This window comes from Falco cherrug, chromosome 2 (genome assembly GCF_023634085.1).
Source record: "Falco cherrug isolate bFalChe1 chromosome 2, bFalChe1.pri, whole genome shotgun sequence".
Taxonomy (NCBI): domain Eukaryota; kingdom Metazoa; phylum Chordata; class Aves; order Falconiformes; family Falconidae; genus Falco; species Falco cherrug.
This window is the reverse complement of record NC_073698.1, coordinates 12,625,223-12,649,686: the sequence shown is the minus strand read 5'-3', so window position 1 is coordinate 12,649,686 and position 24,464 is coordinate 12,625,223. Positions and strand designations below refer to the sequence as shown.

Below are 24,464 nucleotides of genomic sequence, written 5' to 3'. Positions count from 1 at the left end.
ATTGTCACCACCCAAAAGGAGCTGGGTTTTGTCTTTTTTGTGGTATATTTAACACGTCTAATTTTTCGTGTCTGACTGTCTCCTCGGCTTTCTGTTGTCATTCACAGGAGTTCATTGGAGAAACTTGCCTGCATTCATCCAACTAAGTACCATTTCCTCCTTCTCAGCAGTAGCAGGGTCAAAGGAGTAATAGCAGTCACATGGAGTGGGGAAATGGGGGAACAGAGGCCAGATCCTGCTAGAAGGAGTGTGTGCGTTTTTTTGCCCTAGTCTGGCCTCAAGGACCAGCTTTGCAGAGCCTGAAGAAGCAGGGTATAGGTCAGAGAGCAGGATGGAGAAGGCATTCAGCTCTGGTTCAGACCTGTGCTCCAGGGAGAGCTGGCAGTTTGCAGCTACCAAGTTGTCTTGCTTGTGAAAGCTGCTTCCTCGAGATTATGCAGTATGAAGTGAAGGTTTTAAACTCTAATTTAATCATAAAACAAGTAAAACGCAACCTTAATAGTAATCTTGAAAGTGTTTCTTTTTTTAATGTTGGCAGAAATGACTGGCTGCCAGCAAGATTGTGTAGTTAAAGCTTAGAAGGATGTCTTCTTGCACCTTGTGTAGCTGTGTGAGGAAGGGGTTGCATGTGCAGGTACCCAGTCTCTCTGCACCCTCTCTTCTTTCTTCAGACTGAGTACATTTGATTCGTAAGTATTTTATGGGATTTTGGGATTATGACAGCAGGCAGCGGTTGCAGTAAGTTGTCTCCTGATTGCTGGGCTTCACACAGCACATTCAGCTTATTTTTGCATCTTTTAGCAGCTAATTATGCCAAAGTCAAAAATGTAATTGTCCTGTGAGAGTTTGCTTTGGAACATCTTTGGTGAATAATCACTTCTGAATTTTGCATGTTTTTTCATAATCTAATTTAGAAAGGACAGGATGTTTTTAAGGAGCAGGACAATAGTTACACAGCTCCAGTGGCTTCATTTTCCTGTGTGGAAATTGGTGGAACGCTCCTTCTGGGACCGGCACCGCTGTTTATGCACATGGCAGTTAAGCCTAAGCCCCCCTGGCAGAGGTATTTAAGAGTCATTTGTTATGGAAAACCTCGGACTTCCATGTTAAGGTCTCAAAATATTTAGTATGCAAATCCGATCCTGCTGTTGGTGGATGACTTACTGAGAGTCACAAACGCTGTGGTGCAGCTGGGGACTTGAGAAAGTGTGCAGCCATAGTTCCCAGATAGGTGAAATACAACCATGAAGAGGAAGAGAAGAAAAGACAGGAGGCAGTGGCATTAAATGACTGCCAAGGAAATTCAGGCTGGACCATTAGGAAAACTTCATAACGGTCTGAGGAGTTAGTCACCAAAATAAATGACCCAGGGAGACAGAGGAACCTTCAGGAGGGTCTAAGAGGAGGTGGACCAACATCGGTCAGGAATGGCATGGACAGTGCTGTTCCTGCCCCTGGTGAAGCCAGAGGAGCAGCCAGCCCCTCCAGGTCCCCTCTACCCCTCTGGCTGTCAGCAGCCACACTGTGAAAGCCTCCACAGTTTATCTTAGTTCAATTTCTTATTCCTCATAAATCAAAATAGTTCTCTGGCTCTTGTTACGCTATCAGCCCGTTGTGTACTAAATATATCATCCTCAAAGGGTGTTTCATGACTTCCAGCTAGGGTATGCGCAGCAAGGCCTGCGTGGCGCGTGGGTTCTCCTGCAGGGTTGGCAGCTGAGTGAGGCGGCCATTGTGTTGGGTTTCTGGAACAAGCCTTTAACCGGTTGGCATGGACAGTGCTTTACATGCCAATGTTTGGCACACAAAGTCTGTACACTCTTTGCAACAGTGAGGGTCTCATCAGATGCTGATATTCAAGAAAACGGCGTTTTGCTTATAATTTCCCGAGTGAGGCCTTTTTTCCCCTCCGCTTTCCCAACTTCCATTCAATCCGATGGCTAATTTTAGCATCGTGCCAAATGTTTTATTGCTGTTGTCTATATATCTTCAGGCTGGTCTGTAAACCAGTCAGCATTAGCTTTTTTGCTTTTTTCCTGTCTTATCCCTTGCTGAAATCGTTGCTGTTCATTCGTGCAGAGTACAGGGGTTGCGACGCTGATGGAACCAGTTCAGTGTGGTGGCTTCACCTCCTCACTTGGCTGTAAAGCAGCCAGGTGTCCTTGGGAAGAGAACCAAATCCAAGCCTTGAAGATCTCATCTTGTGAGAAAAATAAGCAAGTTAGTATGTTATTCCTGATGTTGACCAAAGTATGTGACTGTTTTGCAGGAAAAAAGAGTGCAAGTCTCCCCACCATTGACAAGAGGACCAAGTGCCTTTATACCAGAGAATGAAGTAAGTTTGTGGTTAGCTGGGCCAGGTGGGTGGTTGCTTTTGAAATGGAAACAGTACAGGACAGTTTTATGAACCTGCTTTCCCGTGGTACCTGGATGAGCTCTTTGCCAGCAAAAGTGATGGTTTCTCTGGAGCAGGCCCCAGTGGGTAAGAACCACCCTGCCATCGCACACAAGCGGTGCTGTTTGACATTTTTCCGGTTGCCAGCACTCCTGGAGACAGCCATGAGCACCGGCTCTGCTCTTCTCCTGGGGGATGATCACTTACTACTCCTAATGCCAGGCCTAAGGGGAGGCCTGTCCAGTACTGCAGTGGTATGATTATATAGCTCTCAGAGCAGTGTCTGACCTTCAGTTTGAGAGAACCTGAAAATATGACTTGACTCTTAGACTGTAACTGTGGGTCTTGAGAGAATTTATGGTTGAAAGGTACGATTTCACTTGAAACTCAAAATTTCTGCCCTTGATTTAGTGTTCAACTTAAACCTTGATTTGCAGCTTGCTGCAGAAAGTAGAAACTTTGCTTTAGTGGTATTCTCCTGTGATCTTGGTCTTCACAGAGTATTATTTATCAATCAACTAATTTGGGATGGCCCACTTAAAACCAGGACCTTTTTTTTTGTTTTGTTTCAAGTAGTTGCTAAAGGCAGGTAATTCATATGCTAGAACGGCAAAAAGACATTTTGGAAGATGAGGTAGCTGCTGTTCTCTGAATCTGTCTCCATTTATACACCGGCAAGGTTTGAATTGAGAAACAAACAGACTGTAAAGGCTGGTAACAAGAAAACATAATGAAGCAAAAAGGAAGAGAGGTCCAAAAGAGTCTTTTAGACTTGGGAAGAGGGGAGCAAAATGAGGTCCAGCTGGCCAAACTTGTGAAAAGGACTTCCCTTTTGTGTGAAATACAAGATGAAATTGAGTTGCCAAACTTGGTAATGACGTAATTTTTCTTGTAAAGTCAATAATTGTATAAAAAGTAGAAAAATAAGTGTAGTTAAGATTGTAACATATTCTGGGAGAATTGTTAATAACTTTCTTTCAGAGCTGATAAACTTGGTAAAGTTGCTAGCCAAGGGTACAGGAGGAGTCACTGAGTAGCTTTCAGAAAGGAGTAACCCCAGCAGTTACCCAGTAGAAGTAGGGAACCTCCACCTGCATAGATAAAATAGCCATTTAGTATCACAAACAAATGTTAAATACTGTTTTTTAAGCAAATTACTACATTTTCCCCCCACTCCTCGGCATAAAATAATACACTGGGTAGAAAGGATGCAGTTAAGAGATCAGTAACACGCTGACTGTCTCACAAATCTTTATAATAATACTGCTCATGTCAAAGCCTGCTTTATTGTCGTAATGGAAGGAATATTGACAGAGCAATAACAACTTAACTATAAAGGTTCCTGTTAAAGTGCCATAAAGCTTTACAAGCAGAATAAAAAAACATGTTTGTGGTTCCATGGATGGTAATAAATCAGAAGTAGGTACGTATACAGTATGAAGGGGATGGTAATACAGGTAGAGATAAATCTCGGAAGCAATAATGCAGCATATTGCTATGCCTAACATAGCAACAGTGCAGTCCTACAGGATTATATTTCAATTTGGTTAGCAGAATTTCTTCTCCGTAACTTGTACTGTTACAAGGAAAACTCCTGTCAAGCTGGAGAAGATTAGAAACCTTGCCAGAGACACGGGAAGTATGATTTCCTCAAGAAACTACTAAATGAGACAAAGATCTCTTACACACACAGGAGGTGCACTTGCTGAAGGGTAAGACTTCCTGGAGTGGCACAAGGGACACACAAGTAATAAGTGAGATAAGATGATCTCTAATGTGTGAATAAAGTTCCAATGGTAAAAACATTCCTAAGGAAAACTGCGGAGGCATCATTTTGGGTACAAAACACAGAAAAGCTGCCATAATGAAATGTAAACATGATGGAGCTGCCTAACTGCCTAGCTGCTTCTTCCCTTTCTTTCTGGGCCCACAAAATAAAACGGGGAAGTACAGTGGTGAGAAGTGAAAATGTGGCATGTTGTTTGCGTTTCTTTTTATGTGCCTTCGATATAAGATTTGATGGAAAAATATTTGAGACACAGTCCATTCATCAGCCCATCATAAAGAAGGGAAACTTACTTTGAATAGGAGTATTTCAGCTATTGTATCCTCAAAGTTTCCGCATTTTATCTTCTTGGTTTTAGGTGCTTTCTATCTTCATGTGCAGTAAACCAGCTAAAATGTTTTCTCATTTCATGGTGGTTGCAGTAGTAAGCTGGCTCATTTAATACTGTGCAGTTTCAGAATAAATAGTGGGCATTCTAGTCTTGTGCTCGTAACTTCAGCGGCAAACATGTTGAGAATGGCTGTTCTTGGTGATAAACGCTGAGTAACAGCACTAATACTGTGTCAGGGCTTGCAATGCAAGAACTACTTACACTTTTGCTGTTTCATTTCATCTTGTGCCCAAGGTTTGGATTGGTTGGAATAATTAAAGAACAGCTTTTGTTTAAAGAAAGCATTAAATTCCTATTCTAAATAATACTTGAATGTTATGGGCAAATTAGCATTTGATCTCCTCTTCAATTATACAAGCACAGAAGGGGTAGATTGCCAGGCTGTTTCTATGATTTGGTTACATAACCCAGTTCCTCTCCATTAATTTTGAAATTGGTTTTAGGGCTGAATGCTGGGGTGGTGTCTATACTGGCTGACTTCCACAAAGACAAGACTTTACTTTCCATTTAGCTCTTGCTTACTTCCAGCTCTGTTCTACAGGTTTGGCTTCAAGCATCTGCAAGTTTAGCTGTTTTGGGAATATCTACAGAAAAATGGTTTTGGTTTTCATAGAAACACAGGAGATTAACAGAGGTACAGTGTAAAGTGCTCTTCAGTTCTCAGTATACAAGTAGCATCTGTACGTGTGTATTCACACACATGCAAGCATGTGTATTTAAAAATACACATCTGGATCTCCAGCATTGTCTCTTAAGTTGTACACGAGCAAACCTTTCAGATTGCAGTATGCTTCTTTCCAGGGTTAAAGCTAGAGAAAATCTCTTTCTCTGTTAAGTTTGTCCATCTTATTTTTAAGGTTATGCAAGCAAATGGTTTGGATGAACGTACTAATCTTCTTGTGGAAGAATACTCAACATCTGGTCGCCTGGACAACATCACACAGGTCATGAGTATCCATACTCAGTACCTGGAGTCTTTCCTCCGCAGCCAGTTCTATATGCTGCGCATGGATGGGCCCCTTCCTTTGCCCTATAGGCACTACATTGCTATAATGGTATGTACCAACAGGCTATATATAGTTTCTCCTGCAACTTTGACTTGTGTTATTTAAAAAAGAAGAAAAATGGAAGGCTTTGGAAAAGAGAGACTAGTGTGATATTTTGACAGAGTATGAATTTTTGTAGGTGATTTTCATTAGAGCAAGGCATGCCTGGACAGAAGTTTTCAGTGGGAGGGGGGAATTGGCAACATATTTCCCTGTTTCTTACAATGATACACTTCTCACATGGCCACAAGAGTGAGGTTTTGCAGAGAGCGGTTAAAGCTGTGTAACCTTATTTCTTCATATTTAACCATCAGTGTGCAGCAGTAGGATGAGGTGCAGTGGACTCCAGTCACAACAAATTCCAGATGGACACTAGGAAAACAGCTTTTATCATGAGGATGTCATGACGTTGCAACAGGGGCCAAGAGTGGTTGTGTGATCTCCATTCTTGGAGACGTTTTATTGGAGAATCCTCCGTACTGTATAGAAATGCATTGCAATATAAAACATAGCCCTTTGGAATGAAATTATACTTCTGTTTTGTGTTAGTAACCTGTCTTCCACTTGCAGCAAAATCAGATTACACACTAACGTGCTGCACTTTTCCCCTCTGTGTTTACTGATTCCAGGCTGCTGCCAGACATCAGTGTTCCTACCTAATAAATATGCACGTTGATGAGTTTTTGAAGACTGGCGGGATTGCAGAGTGGTTGAATGGTTTAGAATACATTCCCCAAAGACTGAAAAATCTGAACGAAATAAACAAACTCCTTGCACACCGGCCCTGGCTAATCACAAAGGAGCACATTCAGGTACCTGTTAAGTCATGCTCTGTAATAGCAGTAAATGTCCGGTAATAAGAATTCCTAAGAATTACACAAGCGCCTGGTTAGGCTTCATTACCTTGAGTGTAAAAAATTCAGGGCAGTACTAGAGTACTGAATAAGCCAGTAAGTTCTTCTATGTGACAAACCCCACAAGATTTACTTTTTAGGAATAGCACTGACTAAAATTATCCCAAAAGAAAAGAGGTAATACATTAGGTATCTCCTTTTCTTTTAATCCAGTGAGAGTTAGCGTGCAAGAACAATACAGTATTATTGGAAGAAAGGAATTGATCCCTTTTTAAAATACATAGTGTTTTATAGAAAAGGGGGCCAAAAGAAATTTTATACTCACACTTTTTTTATTCTCATTTCAGAAACTTGTCAAGACTGGGGAAAATAATTGGTCTCTTCCTGAACTGGTGCATGCTGTTGTCCTGTTGGCACATTATCATGCCTTGGCAAGTTTTGTATTTGGTAGTGGCATTAATCCAGAGAGAGATCCGGATACATCTAATGGAGTCAGACTTATAGCAGTCAACAACTTCTGTGTCTGTGATCTTGCCAATGACAACAACATAGAAAATGCATCCCTCACAAGTAGCAACTTTGGGGTTAGTGTTGCAAGAAGATTCTTTTGCTTGCCTCTGTTTTGCATTAGAAAGCTTTCTTCCATGCTTTCCTGTTTAAATTTCAGGGTAGTCTGAAAGTTTTTGTCTACTCTACTGGAATGCTTGAATCTGGTAACTCTTACGTTCATCTAGCAGTTTTCAGTGTAGTCAATTGAAAACCACATTGTAACAGTGGGTGGTAGTCAGACAGCGCTGTGATTTTGATGGCTGATGTCACAACCCATTGGGCAAGACTAAAACTTTACTTTCAGCTGAAAGCTTGAAGTCCAGGTTTCTTCAGATAGTGTGTCGCTGACTGGAGCGTTGTGTCATCCATGTTCCTAACGTGGAATGAAAAAAGAAATGGGGAAAAAAAGCCCAGAAGTCATCATCATAATAACAATAATTTTGACTTCATGGCCTACAATCACAAAACAAGTCAATTCTGAAACACTTCCATGTAGATGGGAGGAACAGTCTGAAATAAAATGTATTCTAGTCTTGGTATCAACCAAGAGAGAACTTCAATTAATAATTAATAAAGTCTTATTTTTTTTCAAATAATAAAAAATATGATAAAAAATAATAATAAAAATATTAAATGCGGATTTTTTTCTGAAAGTGGCTCTATAATGCTTTGGTGATGTGTCTGTGATTTAATACCAATTGATGAATTAGCCTCATTGCCTTTGATGGAAGATCAGGATTATGAGCAGAGTCATGAGATAAATTTTTAAAAATTTTAGTAGTACAATGTGAATATGTGATCAGTCAGTTCAATTGCTGTATCTTAAATTTCTGGGCTGTAAGACATGCTAGCTCAAATCGCTGGTGTGTCTTATTCCCCATATGCAGTGGTCAGTGGGCTGCAGCTGCAGCTGTGCTGCTTGTTAAGCAGTGAGTAGCATACTAGAAAACAACTGTAGCTATGGGCACCAGAACAGAATCACAAGGAAAGGAAAAAACCAAACAATTTATCTTAAGAGAAATCTGAATTATGAGTACAGATCACAGAACTCCAGACTGATGTATTTCTAGCAGAGAGGCCTGGTTCCTTCACAAAAGCAAGAAACAGTGTCAACATAACGGTTATTTTGATCACATATAATGAAAACTGCTCATTTGCTGTCTCAGGTTGTGTTCCTGTGTTGTAGTATTGCACTGTATCTCTTCAGAAATGTATTCTGCATTACCGATAGACTGAAATAAGTTACCTCAGTATTAAAAGTTGTTTTCTGATAACACGTAGGGCACTCAGATGGCTTTCCCTGGGCCATCTACGTGGTGGAATATATATTGTAAGTGACTGTGGCTTCCATATTCAAACACCACCTTTTCTGCTGTTAATCCTGCTGCAGTAGATTACTGCGATAGGTTAGATTAACACTTCCCAGCTCGCTTCTGGCTGTCTGAAAGCTGTTTGTCTGCGCTGTATGTGACAAAACGCATTCGGGCTTGAGTTTTTGTGTTTGCTGCTGCTGCTACCTGTTTTTGAGAACGTTTGTTGTCAAGCATGAAGTCTGAAGATGACACACGTTGTCTATCTTCTAATTTTGCAGAATGTCATGGTGTTTTTGCAGATCACAGATTCTTTAAGTGAGCTGGAGGCCTTAATGGAAAGGATGAAGAGGCTACAAGAAGATAAAGAGGATGAAGAAGCCTCTCAGGAAGAAATGGCAACTCGCTTTGAAAAGGAGAAGAAGGAGAGTCTGCTAGTAATTAGTGGAGGTATTTGTGCTTTTCCAGTTCCTTTTTATTTGTGCTTTGTAAGAACTAAACAATTGAGGCCAGTTCAGTGACTTCAACTTTTTCTGTCCATTTCTTTATTCTGACTCTTGGTCTAGTAGGAGTGTAGTAAGGGTGGTCCTGTCACTTGCTTCATCTGCTTAGGATTTCTTGGTTGGTAAATAACACCATCCTTTTTGCTATTTGAAATTTAGCTTTTGTATATAAAAAAAACCCAAGCCTGTAGACTTTTTTGAAAAGTTGGGTGTAAATTTCTCTTTCTTTATATGCTTTGTATCTATATCTATATCTTAGAACTAATTCATTCATGTAAATATTCAGTAGTATTTCGCAGGCGTAGGTTCTGCAGCAGTTAGAACTTCAACAAGTAGCCTTCAGATACAGCATTTAGTTCAGAAAGTAGATTGGGATGAGGCTCAACTTCTTCACCACTTACTGTCCACCTGGAAAGGACATTTCTAACTTGCCATTCTGAGTGATCATAACATTGTGCTGTTCCACTGCCTGTGCTGTGATAGAGATTCTTAGGTTTTTTTAAAAAATTCTTAAATAATGTTCAAAATTCTGAGCTGAAAGCCTCTTCTCCAATATTTTTCATGTGCTCTGGAGGCCTTCATCTCTAACAATACAATGAAAACACAATGAAATCTGTTTTCTATAGACAGGAGGGTGGGGTTTTTTTCTGAAGAAAGTGTTCAAAGAAAGAATACTATTAAGACAGTAAGAATTTCCAACCATTTCCTTATAGTAGAGCCTATAGTAGAGTGAAGATGATAGCTTGTGTCTTTTTAAGCAGTTACCTCTAAAATGCTTCACAGTTTACTGACACTGTGAATTCAGACCACAGCAGCTCCGGACCAAATGTGTCTGAATATTATCTAAGTTTTTTTGCACTGAGCCCAGAAGGGAGGAAGAATGTATGGTGGATCAACAGGGAGATTGTTTTGTGGCTCTCCAGGAACATGCTCTGAAAAGAAGATAGGTCCAGAAACTTCATGGCTGGATTTTAAGAAATGGGCATTGTCCATTCTTGCTCTGTTTTGATTTGGTCAGACAGTATCAACAGTGTGGGTAAATGGATGCCCATTGCAGTTTCATTGTCAAATTGGGATTTCCATGGGTTTCTGCAACTTTAGGTGTATAAGGAAGAGGTGTTGTTTGGGACAGAAGGGTTTTTTTGATGGAATTGCTGATGGTTTTGTTGACTTTCCTCCCTTTTTGCCTTTTGCTGGTTTGGGTTTGAGGAGTCTCTATGTGTCGAGCCTCTACCTTTTCATGAAATTCAGTCCTTGTCAGGGGAGTGTGTGTGTACGCAGGTTTTTTATTCTTCACTGAGGATTTGCTGTAGCAGATGCTGTGCAAGCTTCTTCCTACACAGCCATGTTTTGATTGTTTAATGAGGCAAAGAGGAGATAAAGCAGTTCTGCAATTCTTAGATTAACTGAATTTTCAAGGTGTTAACAGCAGACATATGGCAACTGTTCTGTCAACGCATGTGGAAGCAACCCAGGATTTTAACATCAGGGTCAAATGCAGTCAGCTATGCAGTAGTCAACTTCTGTAGAGGTAGTTACACAATCAAGCCACCTGTTTATTTGGGAGGGAAAGATTGATTCCTGATAGAGAACCTGTGCTTGCTTAGTGACACATTTTGGAGCTCTTTGAAGATGCTTAGTTACTAGAGCTTCTGGCAGAATTTCAGCCTGATGTACTGTAGCGCTCTTTGCTTTCATATAATCTTCAACTGATATTTACAAGTGAAGTGTTGCTTTGCTTTCTGGTTGCTCGTACTCCAGTTTATAGAACAGAGCTGGTGTATTTCCTGATGCTGTATCTGCTCAGCATAGCAGTCACTTTGTCAGGGGTACATTTCCCTGTTTCTTATCCTAGCACAATGACTTCACAAATGGGATTCATCTTCCTGATTTAAGATACCAAGACCCCCTCAGAAGTCAACAGAGAGAAGAGCACACCTCCAGACAGAAGTTTAGACCATCTCTTCCCATTTTGTAGAAGTACATTAGATGTCTGGTGTAGGCTGACATTTAGTTGGCTCAATAAAGGGGATGGATCCCGTACAAGCAAACAGACTGGGATTACAGTGTTTCCTTCATACCACCCTCTTCTGTTGCAGTACAAGCAAGCTATCAAGCTGCAACAAGGCTTTACCATCAGTCAGATTCTACTGTCTATGCTGTGTGCTGTTTTTCCTTCCTCCAGAGGACAGACCACACCACTCCTCCTCCATCCAACCCTCTCCCCCACCCTCCTCAGGGCTATTTAACCACTTAGCTGAACGAGCTACAGCTGCACATCATCCATGTCAATCAACCCACTGCCGCTGAGGCAAGGCCACAGCTGCATGTTATCAATGCTAATCAACCCACTGCCTTCATTCCTCTACACTCTTCGTTTGCACAACTTCTAAAATTGTTCTCTAGCGCTGTAGTAGAGTAGTAGTTGGAAGTCAGTGCTAAGTCATGGGCTAGCCTAAAACAAAGTATGTTGCTGCTTTATTCACAGCATTTGATGATGAAATAGTTTCTACAGATGTCTCCCGCTATATTGAAGATCCTGGGTTTGGGTACAAAGACTTTGCAAGGCGAGGAGAAGACCATCTGCCAACATTCAGAGCTCAGGTACCATCTCTAAAATTATATTCACTTAAAGAATGTTTGTATATCTCACTACAGGGCAAATAAGGCAAATAGAGTGAAATGTTTGTAGTGGGGCATGTTTGTTGCATGTTCCTTTTCTTGTCCTGGTCTGTTAAATAATTTGCAAGCTTCCATAAATCTACCTGAGATGAGTCTTTTACTATTTGTAAATCTCAGCCAAGGGAGTACTTGGCATTCAGTCTTACTCCAATTACTACCAGAATTAATGTTTGAAAACTACAAAGCATATCACTAAATCTGGAGTAAAAGTGAAGGGTAGAAAAGAAAGAATATATTTACTTCCCGCCAGATTTCATAAAAGAAAAATCCATTGGAAGAACTCTTTGTTTTATTCCTGTCATTTTACCAAGTATTCTTTGTCCAGTGGTTATCAATATCTAGATATGTATATGTCTGTGAAAGCAATTTGCTGAGTATCGTTCTCATATATGCACCATATCACTGGACTTTGAATGTTGGGAAAGAAAGAGTTCCTAAATACGATTCCTAAAGTTTTTGCTTATATTTGAATGTAATTTTTTAGTGCCATTGAAAGAACAGCATGTACATTTTACCTGTACATTGTCATACATATTGGCATCTTTTTCTATGACCAGACTCATGAACTTCATAATATATATAACAGGAGGAACATTCTAAGTGGTTCTGTTGCAGTTTATAGAGTAGATTAATCAGCAGTTTAATAATAAATTGTAAGCAATGGAAGAAATATTAAACCAAATCAAAAGAACTTGAATTAAAAAAACAGTAGGTGCAGGAAAGCTCCATAGTCAGAAGATGTATCTAAGTGTATAAAATAAAGAATCCATTACCATTCACAGGAAATGTATTTAGCTATATATCAGTCTCCACTGATCTGGACAATTCACTCTGTGGTCTTTATATGAGCCTGAAGTAGGTAGATACTGCCAAAAAGAATAAGGCAGAGTCAGTGCCTGTAAATCAAACATTCTGCTTAAGTACTTTAGGAGCAGCAGGCTCCCATGGAAAAAAGCTCTACAGAAGTTGAAATTGGAACCAAAACATCTCTACTCTTAAATAAACAGGACAGCTTCTGGCCTACATTCAGGGGAGTCACTTTGATTTAACTTTATTAGTATGTCCTGCTCTTAAGCAGTTTGATGTATATACACACAGCTTCCCAAATGCTCTGCCGTTAATGCTATTTAAATTGCAGTACCGTCACAAACCCCTGCAATAAATCTAATCCTTATTCTGATAAAACAAGATGGCCTTTATCTCTCTGGATTTAAATTTAGGAATAGAAAAAGGTAATCCATACATAGCAGAATGTCTTTAAACTTTTTTTTTTTCCTTTTTCATTGTTGGTATGTAACAACTGCCATTAGTAAACTTTTTTTCCATCCTGGGTCTTCTGGCTTTCAGAGCCTTTTGTGATGCCCCAGGTGTCCGGGACACCTGTACAGGGCTGGTAGGTATGGCGTATTTCTCACAAGCCTTACGGTCTTTCGGACAGGCAGCTGGAAGCCAAATGTGATGTTGTGGCCTGTTTCAGAGTCGCTGAATGCCTCTGTCAGGCAGCTGAGTACTGCCCTGCCTACTCTTCTCCACTATCCTAATCGGGCTCAGTCCAGTAGACGTGCTCTGAAGTGCCTGGGTGAGGACCCTTGCCCAGCAGTACCTTTTGAAAACAGCCAGACACAGGAAGGACATGGAGATGATGCCCTCCATTGTAAAGATGGCATCAGTGATTGAGTGATTGAACACCTTGCCGAGGATGTGGCAGACTAACATGTTCTGTGTAACTGCAGCATGGAGAGCAGTTGCATGGTGCTCTGAAGCAGGGTTGTTCTCTGATGCTGCTGCGGTGCCACCACTCTGCAAAGATTTCCTATTCCTGGTATGAGCGGGCAAGCTTTTATCCTTGCAGTCCACGTGCTTGTCTAAGACCAAAGCAGCCTGGATTTTATTAGTTTGTTCAAGGACAGTTCAGCACTTCACCCAATGATTGTACGTCCTGGCTCAAGTAAATACTGCCATCTCTGCTCAGAGCTAAGCATGAAAGCCTCTAAGAGGAGCAAGTTTTTAAACTCCATCCCACATAGAATGGCAGTGGTTGGAGTGGCATAGCAGACAGTGGAAAATTGCCTCAACACTCAGAAGTTTGGTTTTTTTCTCCTGTAGGCTAATGATATCCAGCTGGAGGTGTGGTGTTGCAATGTGGTATTCATTGCCAGGAAGCCTGGGGGAACAGAGCAGGTGATATGGATGAAGGATTCAAAATGTAAATTTTTTGCAGAGAATAAAGCTGTAACTAGCAGACAACAAAAGCTGTTGAGCTATAGGGGGAATCAGCTAGCGACTTCATTTCATTTGTACATTTATATATTTCCTTCTCTTCCTGCAGGACTATACCTGGGAAAATCATGGCTTTTCCCTTGTAAACAGGCTTTATTCTGATATTGGGCATCTCCTTGATGAGAAGTTTCGGATGGTATATAACCTCACATATAACACTATGGCAACGCATGAAGATGTTGATACAACTACGCTAAGAAGAGCTTTATTTAACTATGTCCACTGTATGTATGGAATCAGGTATGGATGAAAATCCCCTGACTTTGGAGTGCATTATGAACTGTGTAAACAGAACGGAAAGCGAACCATGTGAAAAGCATGATTTTAGACTCAGGGTGTTAAAGTGGAAGTGGTACCTCAGTCTGGAGGCTGGAGTGGTTTTGCTGGCATGTCAGTATAACTTCCGCTTCCATTGGAGAAAATTATCATGGATCGGGGTGAGGATTATTACAGAAAGGTTTTCTCTGAAGCCAGCCTGTATCCTTTGTTCAGAAAAGACAGTGTCCTAGTGCTAAGCCTTTCAGATCCTTTTAGCAGGTGGTTTTCTAGTGTGTATAATAAAGGCTCCAATTCCCAAACTTAAGAGCATAATGCTGAAAAGACCATGCTTTTAAAAACTTAACATCCAAGAGAATGATTGCCTGTGTTCCTTAGGTATGATGACTATGATTATGGAGAAGTTAATCAATTACTTGAACGCAGCCTGAAGGTTTACATAAAGACAGTGACCTGCTACCCAGAGAGAACTACCAAGCGCATGTACGATAGTTACTGGCGTCAGTTCAAGCACTCGGAGAAGGTACATATTTCAAAGCTAAACTGGCTTCAGAGACCACCATGCTGTTTAAAAATGAAAACGCAGCAATACCTAAAAATAGCAGTATGTGTCAAACTGTTTTTAACCAGAGAAAAACAAATGAGATTAATTCATTGAGTGTTGGATATCAGTTGTACAAAAATACTTCTCAGTGTACTGGAAATACTGATTCTTTTTGTTGTTACTATTTTGAGTGACTTCTCCATAAAATTAAACTGACAGCTGTAATAGAGAATTGGATAAACTGGGGAATGGAGAAGTGGTCAACTGTGCCAATACTTGGGATCTGGGGATCAAAAAAGACATTAACTCATACACGTACATGTGTGTGTATATATATTTTTATATATATGTAAAATCTTTATGGTATTTTTCATTAATAAAAATGTCAGTGTGTCTTCAGAAATGCACATTAAATGCTTCCTGACCAGGATTCAGTGCTTATGTGCCTGCTAGCCTATCTGGCATGTGAACTATTCCTTATTCTGCACTCCCGTATAGCAGTTACACATAGTAAAGAAAACCAAATATATTTCATAAACAATACCATTAGGATACAAAAATGGTTTTATTGGGACTTCTCAAATGGAAGATTGCTTAAAGTAGCAGTTGAGGCTAGTTCCTTGCAGTCCTAGGGTGTTGTCTAGTATTGGTGTACTACACAGCTGTCTCAAGAGGAACTGAAGTCCTGTGGCGGGGTACAGAGAGAGAGGACATAGTCTCTTGCAGCAATACTTAACTAAGGGTTAGAAATTACAGCCTAAAAGAATAAATGGTGTTGCGTCCAGAGGTGAACTAAATGGCTGATTTAATTTTTAACAGGTTCATGTCAATCTACTTCTAATGGAAGCTCGTATGCAAGCCGAACTTCTGTATGCCCTTCGTGCCATAACTCGTCACTTAACCTGAAGCATTCGCTGGGCAGGAGTAAAGGAGTTTTTACTGAGTATGTAAAGACCTTTCAAAATAGATACACACCAGAAGCTGTTTGTGATGTAGCATCAGGTTATTCAATTCTCTAGTGTCAAAGTTTAGCCGTGCTTCTTGACGGCTGTAATGTGCAATGACGTGTTTTATTTTCTTGATGCTTAACATTACTAATGATAACAAAAGTAACACTGAGGAGCACTACTCTGCATTGTTTCCGGCTGGATTTCTGCACAATGGTCAGGATCCTGAAACTGTTTTTATTATATCCAATCCTAGCGCTTTGTTCTTTAAGCACTGGAGTGAAGTGCTTAAAACTTCTTTTTCCAAGCAATCATTTTTCAGATTAGTGGAGTCCAGCAGAAGGTTGGTTTTGCCTGTCCTGAGAACATACCACCATGTCGTGACTTGTGACAGAGACGCGCAGGCTGCGTTGCATTGAATTGCCCACTGGATTCTTCTGTGTCTCCTGGAAACTGCTTGCCAGTCACTGTCTTACTACAGCAATTGAAGGTGGTGTGAGATGTGAATGCAAACATTGAGCACACTTTAATGTGAAGTTAATCATGATAAACCCTACGGCATGCTACTGAAGTGCAAAATTCATCTGCTTTGTTGCGCCCCTTCCCAAGAGAAGAGGCCTCACGATTTGCCATTTCAGCCACATTTACTGTGTTTCAGTTATGCACAATCTTGTTGTACTGACAGTCACCCTCAGTTGTCCTCACAATATCCATGCTCATCACATGTTGCTATATGTTTAGTTGGCACCTATAAAGTTAATACACAGGCTGACCAAAAATAGGGTTGTGGGTTTTTTTGCACTCTCTTCTTTCTCAGTGTTTTGACTAAGGAAAGTAAAGGAAGGCTAGCATATCTGTTCTTTCATATTGGATGTATAGAAATTTATTTCCCATAACTTTTTCATAGCATGAAATTTTAATATTCAAAGTTTAAAAAAAGTTTCTATGCATTAGTGTGAGTGAACAAAAGAAAAGTGCAATATTTAAAAAGAAAGCAAGCTTTTTTCCCTATCATGCCACTGCTAAAGTGTCCTTCTTATATAGCCATAAAGAAATTTCAAAACCAAATTTCTTTATTGTCTAAGGCCTAGCAGTTTTGTTTTAGCTTTTACGGCTTGAGACAACCTGATACTGAGATGCCAAAGCATCCCCAAAACAAAGCATTCTTGGACAACTGGTAATATTGGGGAAGGGAAGAAATAAGCTGCCAAAAATGTCACACTTTTGTGCTGTTTTCTGTTGCTTTTGACTAATTTTTAAGAGCACAAAATGTTGATATTTATAGCTTTATTTTGTATTGCATTTAATGAACCAGTGAAGTGCCTAAAGAGATGCTTAAACTTACCCAGTAGGATGCAAGTTGTCACTGCTTCAACTTTGTCCGTTGGTTTGGACTTCCCATATTTCGTTGAGGAGGGTGACCTTTATTTCTGTTGCATACATTCAAAACTAACTGGATAGGTTTATTTTTAATATTCCATTGGATTGTAGAAGTTGATACAGCATTTTTTTTCATTGGTGATTGCAGAATAGTTTTAAAAAGATACTGTCAGTCATATCTTAACACTTTTCATTGACAAAATCATGGACCAGTACGCTACTAAAGTTAGTTTTCTCTTTTCTTCCCTTTTCCTGATACCTTGCTGTGACTTCGCATGTTGTTTTTTTCGCTTTAATTGGAAAGCTAAATGATTGTACACTTTTCTGCACTTTCAAACTGCAGACCCTGCATGTGAAAACCCTTTGAGAAAGAAACCAGTAATATTTTTTTTTAATGTAACGTTGACTATTTAGAAGAATACCCAATAGACAGCATTGGACTCTCTTCTAGAGAGAGCATTGGGTAAAACATCAGATTTATTTATCTTGTGTAGCTAACTGCAAAGATTTCTCAGAAGCATTGAGATGCTCTATGTATGAACTTAGGTTAACTTAACTTTCTGAGTTGTAATGATACTTTTTCCTCCCTCTTGTGGCTGTAGTGGCCATACCTGATGGCTTTTGTGCATAAAACAGTTCTGCTGAGTGAAGTTTTCATGCAATACTTTTGCTTTTTTCAAGTGATGGGAACTGTACAGTACTACTTCAAATTCCTTTGCTTTGAAAAGTCAAGTAGTTCTCAAGAAGCACGGTTGAGCTCTGGAAAGGAGATGAAACTAGATTCAGGTAACTTAACACAACGGCTTAGTTTCCCTTCAGAAGTGCAAGACTTTTAAGGTAGGTTGAGTTTTATGTTTGGAAACATGAGTGCCTTTACTTCTTTCCGTATGAAATATACTTGCCAGCTCAAATGCCTTCTGAGCAAAGTACGTGAGCAGATTTGAAATACAGAAACCATAAATGGATTGCTTCATAAAATTTGTAGTAAGCCAGTGATTTCTTTTTTTTAACGTGCCATATCAAGTCACATATGGCCTGGAAGACAATCCACAGTAGGAAATGTCATTGTAAACTGGTTTGCAATTCCTCTGTTTTTTTCAATATTAAATGCAAACTTGAAACTTCTGGAAATTTTTTCCATGTGGCTTTTTTTTTTCCCCAAAGTATTGCATTTACAGTGTAACAATTTATATATAGCCTGGGTTTTATACTCAAATTTATGATTTTTGATAGGTGTTTGTTCAGAATAGGTATTTAAAGTCAGACAACTCTACCATACACTTTATGCACGTTTTAGGCTCCCACTGTGCCAAATTTTAATGTGCAAGTGTTCTTGGATTTTTTTGCATTTTTAAAGCACTCATGAATGTGAATTTTCACACTTTATTCGTTATTCTTAAGAGCACTGTAATCATTGGAAGTGTAGGTACTCTCCCTCTGTGTTCCTTTGTTGGAATTGATATTTGCCAGCATTAATGTTAGCCCACAAAATCCCAGCTGTGACCAACATAAAAACAAAGTGTACGGTCTCCTGTCTGCTGAAGAGGAAACTTGGTAGGCACAAATAACCAGCTAGCACAGGGAATGCTGCAAGTAGGGAACAGAGCTTTTGAGCATGGACAGCTTCTTGTCATTGCAGAATTGCTTCAAGATGTGTATTGCAATAGAGTACATTCTTGCTGAAATTCCTCCATTTTTTGGGTAATGCAGTGAAGAAATGCTGATTGGAGAAAGCATTTGCATTTCCCAGAACACTCTGCCTGCAGCCGAACGTTACAAGAGTGCCATCATACAGGAACAGAAACCATTTTAAACTAGGGCAGGGTTTGTGCAGATAACTACTAAAGCTAGCATTGTGGTATCGTATGAGAATTTTGGTGAGCTGGAGATGAGTTTATTTTCATCAAGACTGAACTGAAACATACATTCTTTCTCCTAAAGCCTTCACTAAAATGAAAAGGATGTATCTTCAGACTTAAGAGTCACAGAATTGCCACTGTCAGCTCTTCCTATGTATTAAAAAAGCCTTAAGGACAGATAAATCGGTGATTGTAAACAGTTACAAATGTAGATCTCTATAAATTTAGAACAGATCAGAACAAAAAGGAAAACATTTTGCTTCTCTGTTACTTGAGTGCAGAAGGTCAAAGCACCAAATTCTTCAAAAGTATTTTTGTTTGTAGTGATGCTGATAGGTGTTTTCATAGGATTTGGAAAAAGCAGCTAGTTACCTAAATTTCAGTGGGAATTTAAGCACCTAGGCACTTAGCATAAAACCTACAAGGTGCCCACTTGCATTTTTGAGTCAGATTTTTAAAGATACTTAGTTGCCTAAATTCCATAGAATAAAATCAGTTTCCATAGAGATTAAAGGAGTAACGTGTGGCAGATCCATGTGATTTGCAGCGATTGTTAGTGAAGTGGGTTGTTCTGGGGGCTTAATGTAGGCTTAGAGAAACCTCTCCCAAAGCAGTTAAACTGTAAGTTGCTGCTCTTGCAGAACAGGTTCTCGATGTTTCTCTTGCATGTATGTTTTCCATGAACATAGGCATGCATTTCAGGCTCATGTTCCAGAGTTTGGACTCCCTTTTAGAAGAACTGGATTATTTAACCTCTACTTGCAGAGATTTATTGGCAGTAGCGAGTGGATAGCTTGTGGCTGAACTAAAAAGTTTTGGCCAGAAAGAAATATTCCAGATCTTCTTGATTTCAAGTGATGTTCTTTCAGTTACTTTCCTTAGAGGTTTGGATCCTCCTCCCGTAAATAAGGGGTGATGTTGCACAAAAGGAAGGCAAAGGAGATGGATTCATTGTAAATGAACTTTCTCGGAGCTGATCTGAACATAAAGATGTAGGAATTGGTTTGCCGTTAGCAGTCATTCCAAGAGCTGGATGAAAATGTCAGTTACTATCTGAACTTCAGATTTATCCTCCCTAATGTCCCCCAACACTATGTTTGTCTGAAGAGATGCATCCACCAGCTTTTCCACATTTGGGAATCGTAAATGAAAATTTTTATCTCCAAATGAATTTAACATTTCATACCTGCTGCATAGATCACAGGTGTGGGAGATGGAGAGAGCACAGTAGTATGAGGAAACTTTAGGAGCATCTTGATCAGTGTTAACTTGTCCCTTAGAGCACGTCCTAGCATGCGGTCATGCTGCTGTTCCCCCAACACACATAGGTCTCTCTTGCAAACATTTAATCCTGCTGGGGCAGTGACCAGAGGCAAAAATGGTCATTTTCCAACCACCACCACCCTGCATCAAGTGCTTCCTATCTTCTCAACTCACAACCCCTAGCAGTCGTGCATGGAGAACCTCCTAGCCTTAACCTTGTGAAACAGTGCTAGGTTCCTGTATCACCATTTGCTGTTGAGTTCAGAGGGTCAGAAACACTTAATTGCCATTTTAGGTTATTTCTGGACAGGAAAATTCTACGTTTTCGTTCGTGAGGATGACACTCAGTACTTGCTTACATTTAGGTAGCATTTGCCAGTAGCGTGTCAGATCCCATCTCTGGAGTTGGAGTAATAATCCAGTGGATCCACTAAGGAAAGCCTTTCTTTGGCAAAACTCCCCATGCTTGAGCTGTTCAGCCATGCAGCATGGTTTCTTTGAGGGACATCTAATGGGGGATTTGAGGTCCTCTTGTGCCAGGCAGCCTTACAGGGTTGTTGGGTTGGCAGCTTCTCGGGTTCCTTGTAGCCAGGCAGACAGTGACCAGCCTCTGGAACAAGTGGATTTGGGTTTTTCACTTATCTGTGGGATAAATCCAAACATGTGGCATGGAGTGGCTGCGGAGACATAGGCAGGGTTGGATGTTCTCACGGGTACCAAGTGTCATCAGGGCTCGTGGAAAACAGAAATCTGAATTCTGCTGTCGTTCCTGACGGTAGTTAGAGGTGGTACTGAAGATACCCATTAATATACTAATTGCGGGGAGCAAGCCACACTGTCAGCGTTAGAAGGTGCAGACCACAGGTGCTCTCGAGGGGACACAACTAGCACAGGAGGAGTTGATACGTTGGTCAGTTGGTCAGAAACTTCACTGATGTGTCTGAGAGGTTCTTGTGTATGTCTGCGCCTAGGGGACATGGTGGAGACACCTCCTTACCAGGTGTCCAGAGGGCTTCTGTAGCTGGGCAAGAGCTGGGACCCTTCCTGGGAACTGTTCGCTTCTGCCTGAGAAGAACGTGCCGCTGTGCAATTACATTTTCTTGTTCCCATCAGCCCTTTGAAGGTAGTTTTGAGACGAAGTGGGTGAATCGCCAAGCATTGTGTCTCCAGCTGAGGGGTCTGGGGGGGCAGCGACAGCAGCAGATCCAAAGGCGCGTGGTCCAGAACTGTTCCTCGTTGCCCACTTCATGCTCATATTGTGCCACCAGACCCAGACCTCTTCCTGCCAGCCCAGCTGCCGCGTGCTCAGGGTGGCAGGGATGCGGCTGCTTTTAGGGGAATAATAATTAGGCTACGGCTCTTGGACTCCGCAAGGCGACACAGTCGGAAATCTTTTCACGGCTGTGACTGGAACTGGATATAAACTGTAGCTTAAAAAAATACAAATTTTGTAAACTTGAAATCTCTCCGTTTTACCCTTTCCTCCTTTTGCTGGAAAGCCACACAATGAATGTATATGCTTTATCCTTCTATCCGACATAACTGAAAATCAGACTGCCAACTCCTTGTTTCGTATTAGCCTTTTTTTAAAAAAAAAAAAAAAGAAACGTTTGTGAGCAATATATGTAGCATGCTGTGAACGTCTGTTTTGATCTTTATAGTTACTCTTTAATCCATCAGTATTAACACCAGTTCTTTTTTGTGTTCCCCTTGGTACTTCGTATGCAGTGTAAGCAGAAGCTGTGATCGGCTTTGCAGTCCTGTGCCGTGTTACTGTAACTCCTTGATTTTTTAGGGAGCACCTGACTGTGGGCCACCCTGGGGCAGGCAGCGTGCCCGTACACAACTGCCACTTTTCAGTCTCTTGTACTATGTATAGTTTTAAGTAGAATAAGCTTTTTAACAGAAATATTGATGCGGTTTATGAGTCACGCAGGCTGCAAGTGTCTGGTGTGTGAGAGTCTTTGTATTTATAGTTGTTGGGGTTTGGTTTTTTGTTTTGTTGTTTGGTTTTTTTTTTTAATTTTTTAATTCATAAAGTAGCAAACTTGATAAACATAGCCACTTTAAACTGCTCTTGCTAAACAGACCCTGCTGTAGATGAAATACCACTGTAGATACAGGGAGGTGCACCCGCAGACCTCTCCTGACCATGGGTGAGCTGAGCCCCCTCTCTGCAAAAAGCACGGTCCGAGCTGCACGGCCGCCCTGCGTTTGGCTGCATTTGGACCCAGACGCCAGGAAGGCCGGGATCTGGCGTGGGTTTCAGCCCCCCGTGCCCATGAGCCTGCCACTGGCTGGTGCACAGGGCAGACGTGAGCCTTGCCAGCGTGCGAGGGATGGACGGACCAGCTGCTGGACCAGAAACGTGGGCACGGCATTTCTGCAGCTGAAAAGCTTCCAAGCCTCTGTTGAGTGCAAAAATTAGCCCTTGATTTGCTGTCTGCAGGGCCCGGCACATTGGGGGTAAGAAGTGGCGTCGGCTCCCCGTTGGCAGCTGTGGGTCTGAGCCCCCTTGGCAGCAGGCAGGGCAGGGCAGTGCCCAGGAAAGGTGGCGTTTTGTCACATCTCCCACCTCTCACCCTCTGGCCAGCGGGTAAATTGTACCCAGCCCCAGGCCGGCAGCTGTCAGCTTCTTGCCTCCTGCCGCCCTGGCCGCACGAGTGGTCAGGGGTGGAAGATTAAGGACAAAGCTCTGATTCTGCTGCTCCATCCCACCACCACAAAGCGGGGAAGCATGGTAGCTCTGTGGGTCCCATGGTCCCTACAGCATCCCACAGGCGGGTGGCACATCACCTGTCCTGCCTCCCAGGCCACCACCTGCCCTGAGCTCCAGAGATAAGGCCATGGGCTCCATGCTTTCGCAGGAGGCTTGCCTGCAAGGTGAGGCAGCTGCTAGGAGCTTACTGTGGGTTTCCACAGCAGCTTTTATCATTTATTTTTTTCTGTTGTTGCTGGTTGGGTTTTGTTTGGGTTTTTTCAATTTTTTTTTTTGTTGGGTTTTGTTGTTTGTTTTTTTTGCAGAGGACAGACTGACTAGTGGGATGGATTTATTTTTTTGTGTGTGTGTGACTTTTGTTAGTTTTTAAGTTACCCGACTTGAATTTATCTGAACAGATGCAGAAGGAACTTCTTTTTTTGTGAGTTAAGAGACAAAACGCATTTTTAAACAAAGGAATCATGTATTAACATTTTAACAGCAATTCATAAATCTGCACTTTTTATGAGGTTTTGAAAAATCTATTTATAGGTACGGAACAATGGGGTTTGTTTAAAACTGTATCACATTTATACTTGCTGAAATTACTTTCATTGTTATCAGTAGGAATTTCATTGGTTAAATAAAATGGATAAAACCTGTCTCCTGTTCGAGCATCATTTGCTGCATGCTGGGGAACACACCTCTGGAGCAGAGCATCCCATGTTTCAGGACAGGATCCAGCCCTGGAACTGTCATTTTCCTCCATACCTTTGTCCTGGCTTTTAATCTGTGTATTGTTTAATATATATAAATTATTTAATCTATATGTAGATAATATAGGTAATAATTCTATTTAATCTGTGTGAACATAGGTCCTGAAATTTATAGCACTTGCCAAAGGGAGTGTCTTTTAAACAGGCAGTTGTCTGTGATGAGGGAGGGGGCGATGGGCATCGTGATGCTTGCTCTTTGTACCGGGCTTGTCACCTTCCTCTTGGAGCAATGTTTTGTGAAAGCCACGGGCGGTGGGATGCACCAGGAGCTGCTCCATCTTCCAGGGAGCCCTGAGGGAGCCCCAGAGCAGAAGAGGGTGAGGGCTGTAAAACAACGAAGGAAACGCGGAGGAGAGAGGTGTGCGCCGAGGGTGCTGGCTCGGGGCAGTGCCAAGCTTGCCTAGCAGCTCAGTTGCCCCCCAAGCCCCCGCAGTCCTGCTGTCTGCCCCATCCAGCCCCCGGGGGAGGGTGGCAGAGTGCTGGGGGATCACAAGGGGGGGTGTCCTGGGAGAGATGCTCATGTCCCCCCAAAAAGACAAAAGCAGTTAACACAAGCCATGGACCTGGGGTGGTTTTGGTGTGTCTTACCCTCCCACTGCTGGGTGCTCAGCCAGCCTGGCCTCCCCTCACCCTGCGATGGAAATAACCCCCAGACAAACCCAGAAAGCCCATTTCCAGTTCTGGTAGGGCTGGTGCGTGCCCTGAGGAGGGCTGTGACCAAGGGCTGTCACAGCATGACCGTTACCTGCTGGCACCTTCAGCTGGTTCAGCTTCATCCTGCCCTTTAAAAATACACGTTAAGTAAAATCTGTAAATACATTAAGTACTTGCTTGCTTTTAGTGGGAGTTTCAAAATACTGAAAATACCGATCACCTTGGGTCCAGGCAGAGCTTCCCGTACCCTTACGGGCACAGCAGCTGTCAC

General features: G+C 41.5%; 1 protein-coding gene across 2 annotated transcripts in view; it reads left to right on the top strand.

The window, feature by feature from the left end:
• The window catches only part of SESN3 (sestrin 3), a 44,893-nt gene extending 21,468 nt beyond the window's left edge, over window positions 1–23,425 (top strand). The window contains exons 2-10 of one of the 2 annotated variants that reach the window (XM_055701124.1): window positions 2,270–2,335; window positions 5,430–5,627; window positions 6,248–6,430; window positions 6,820–7,056; window positions 8,613–8,781; window positions 11,323–11,438; window positions 13,846–14,036; window positions 14,451–14,595; window positions 15,436–23,425. In XM_055701124.1, the coding sequence (XP_055557099.1) occupies window positions 2,270–2,335; window positions 5,430–5,627; window positions 6,248–6,430; window positions 6,820–7,056; window positions 8,613–8,781; window positions 11,323–11,438; window positions 13,846–14,036; window positions 14,451–14,595; window positions 15,436–15,522 (1,392 nt within the window). In that variant the 3' untranslated portion in view covers window positions 15,523–23,425. The remainder of the gene's footprint in view (window positions 1–2,269; window positions 2,336–5,429; window positions 5,628–6,247; window positions 6,431–6,819; window positions 7,057–8,612; window positions 8,782–11,322; window positions 11,439–13,845; window positions 14,037–14,450; window positions 14,596–15,435) is intronic. The other variant, XM_055701125.1, reaches the window with a different exon arrangement.
• Window positions 23,426–24,464: the final 1,039 nt, after the last annotated feature.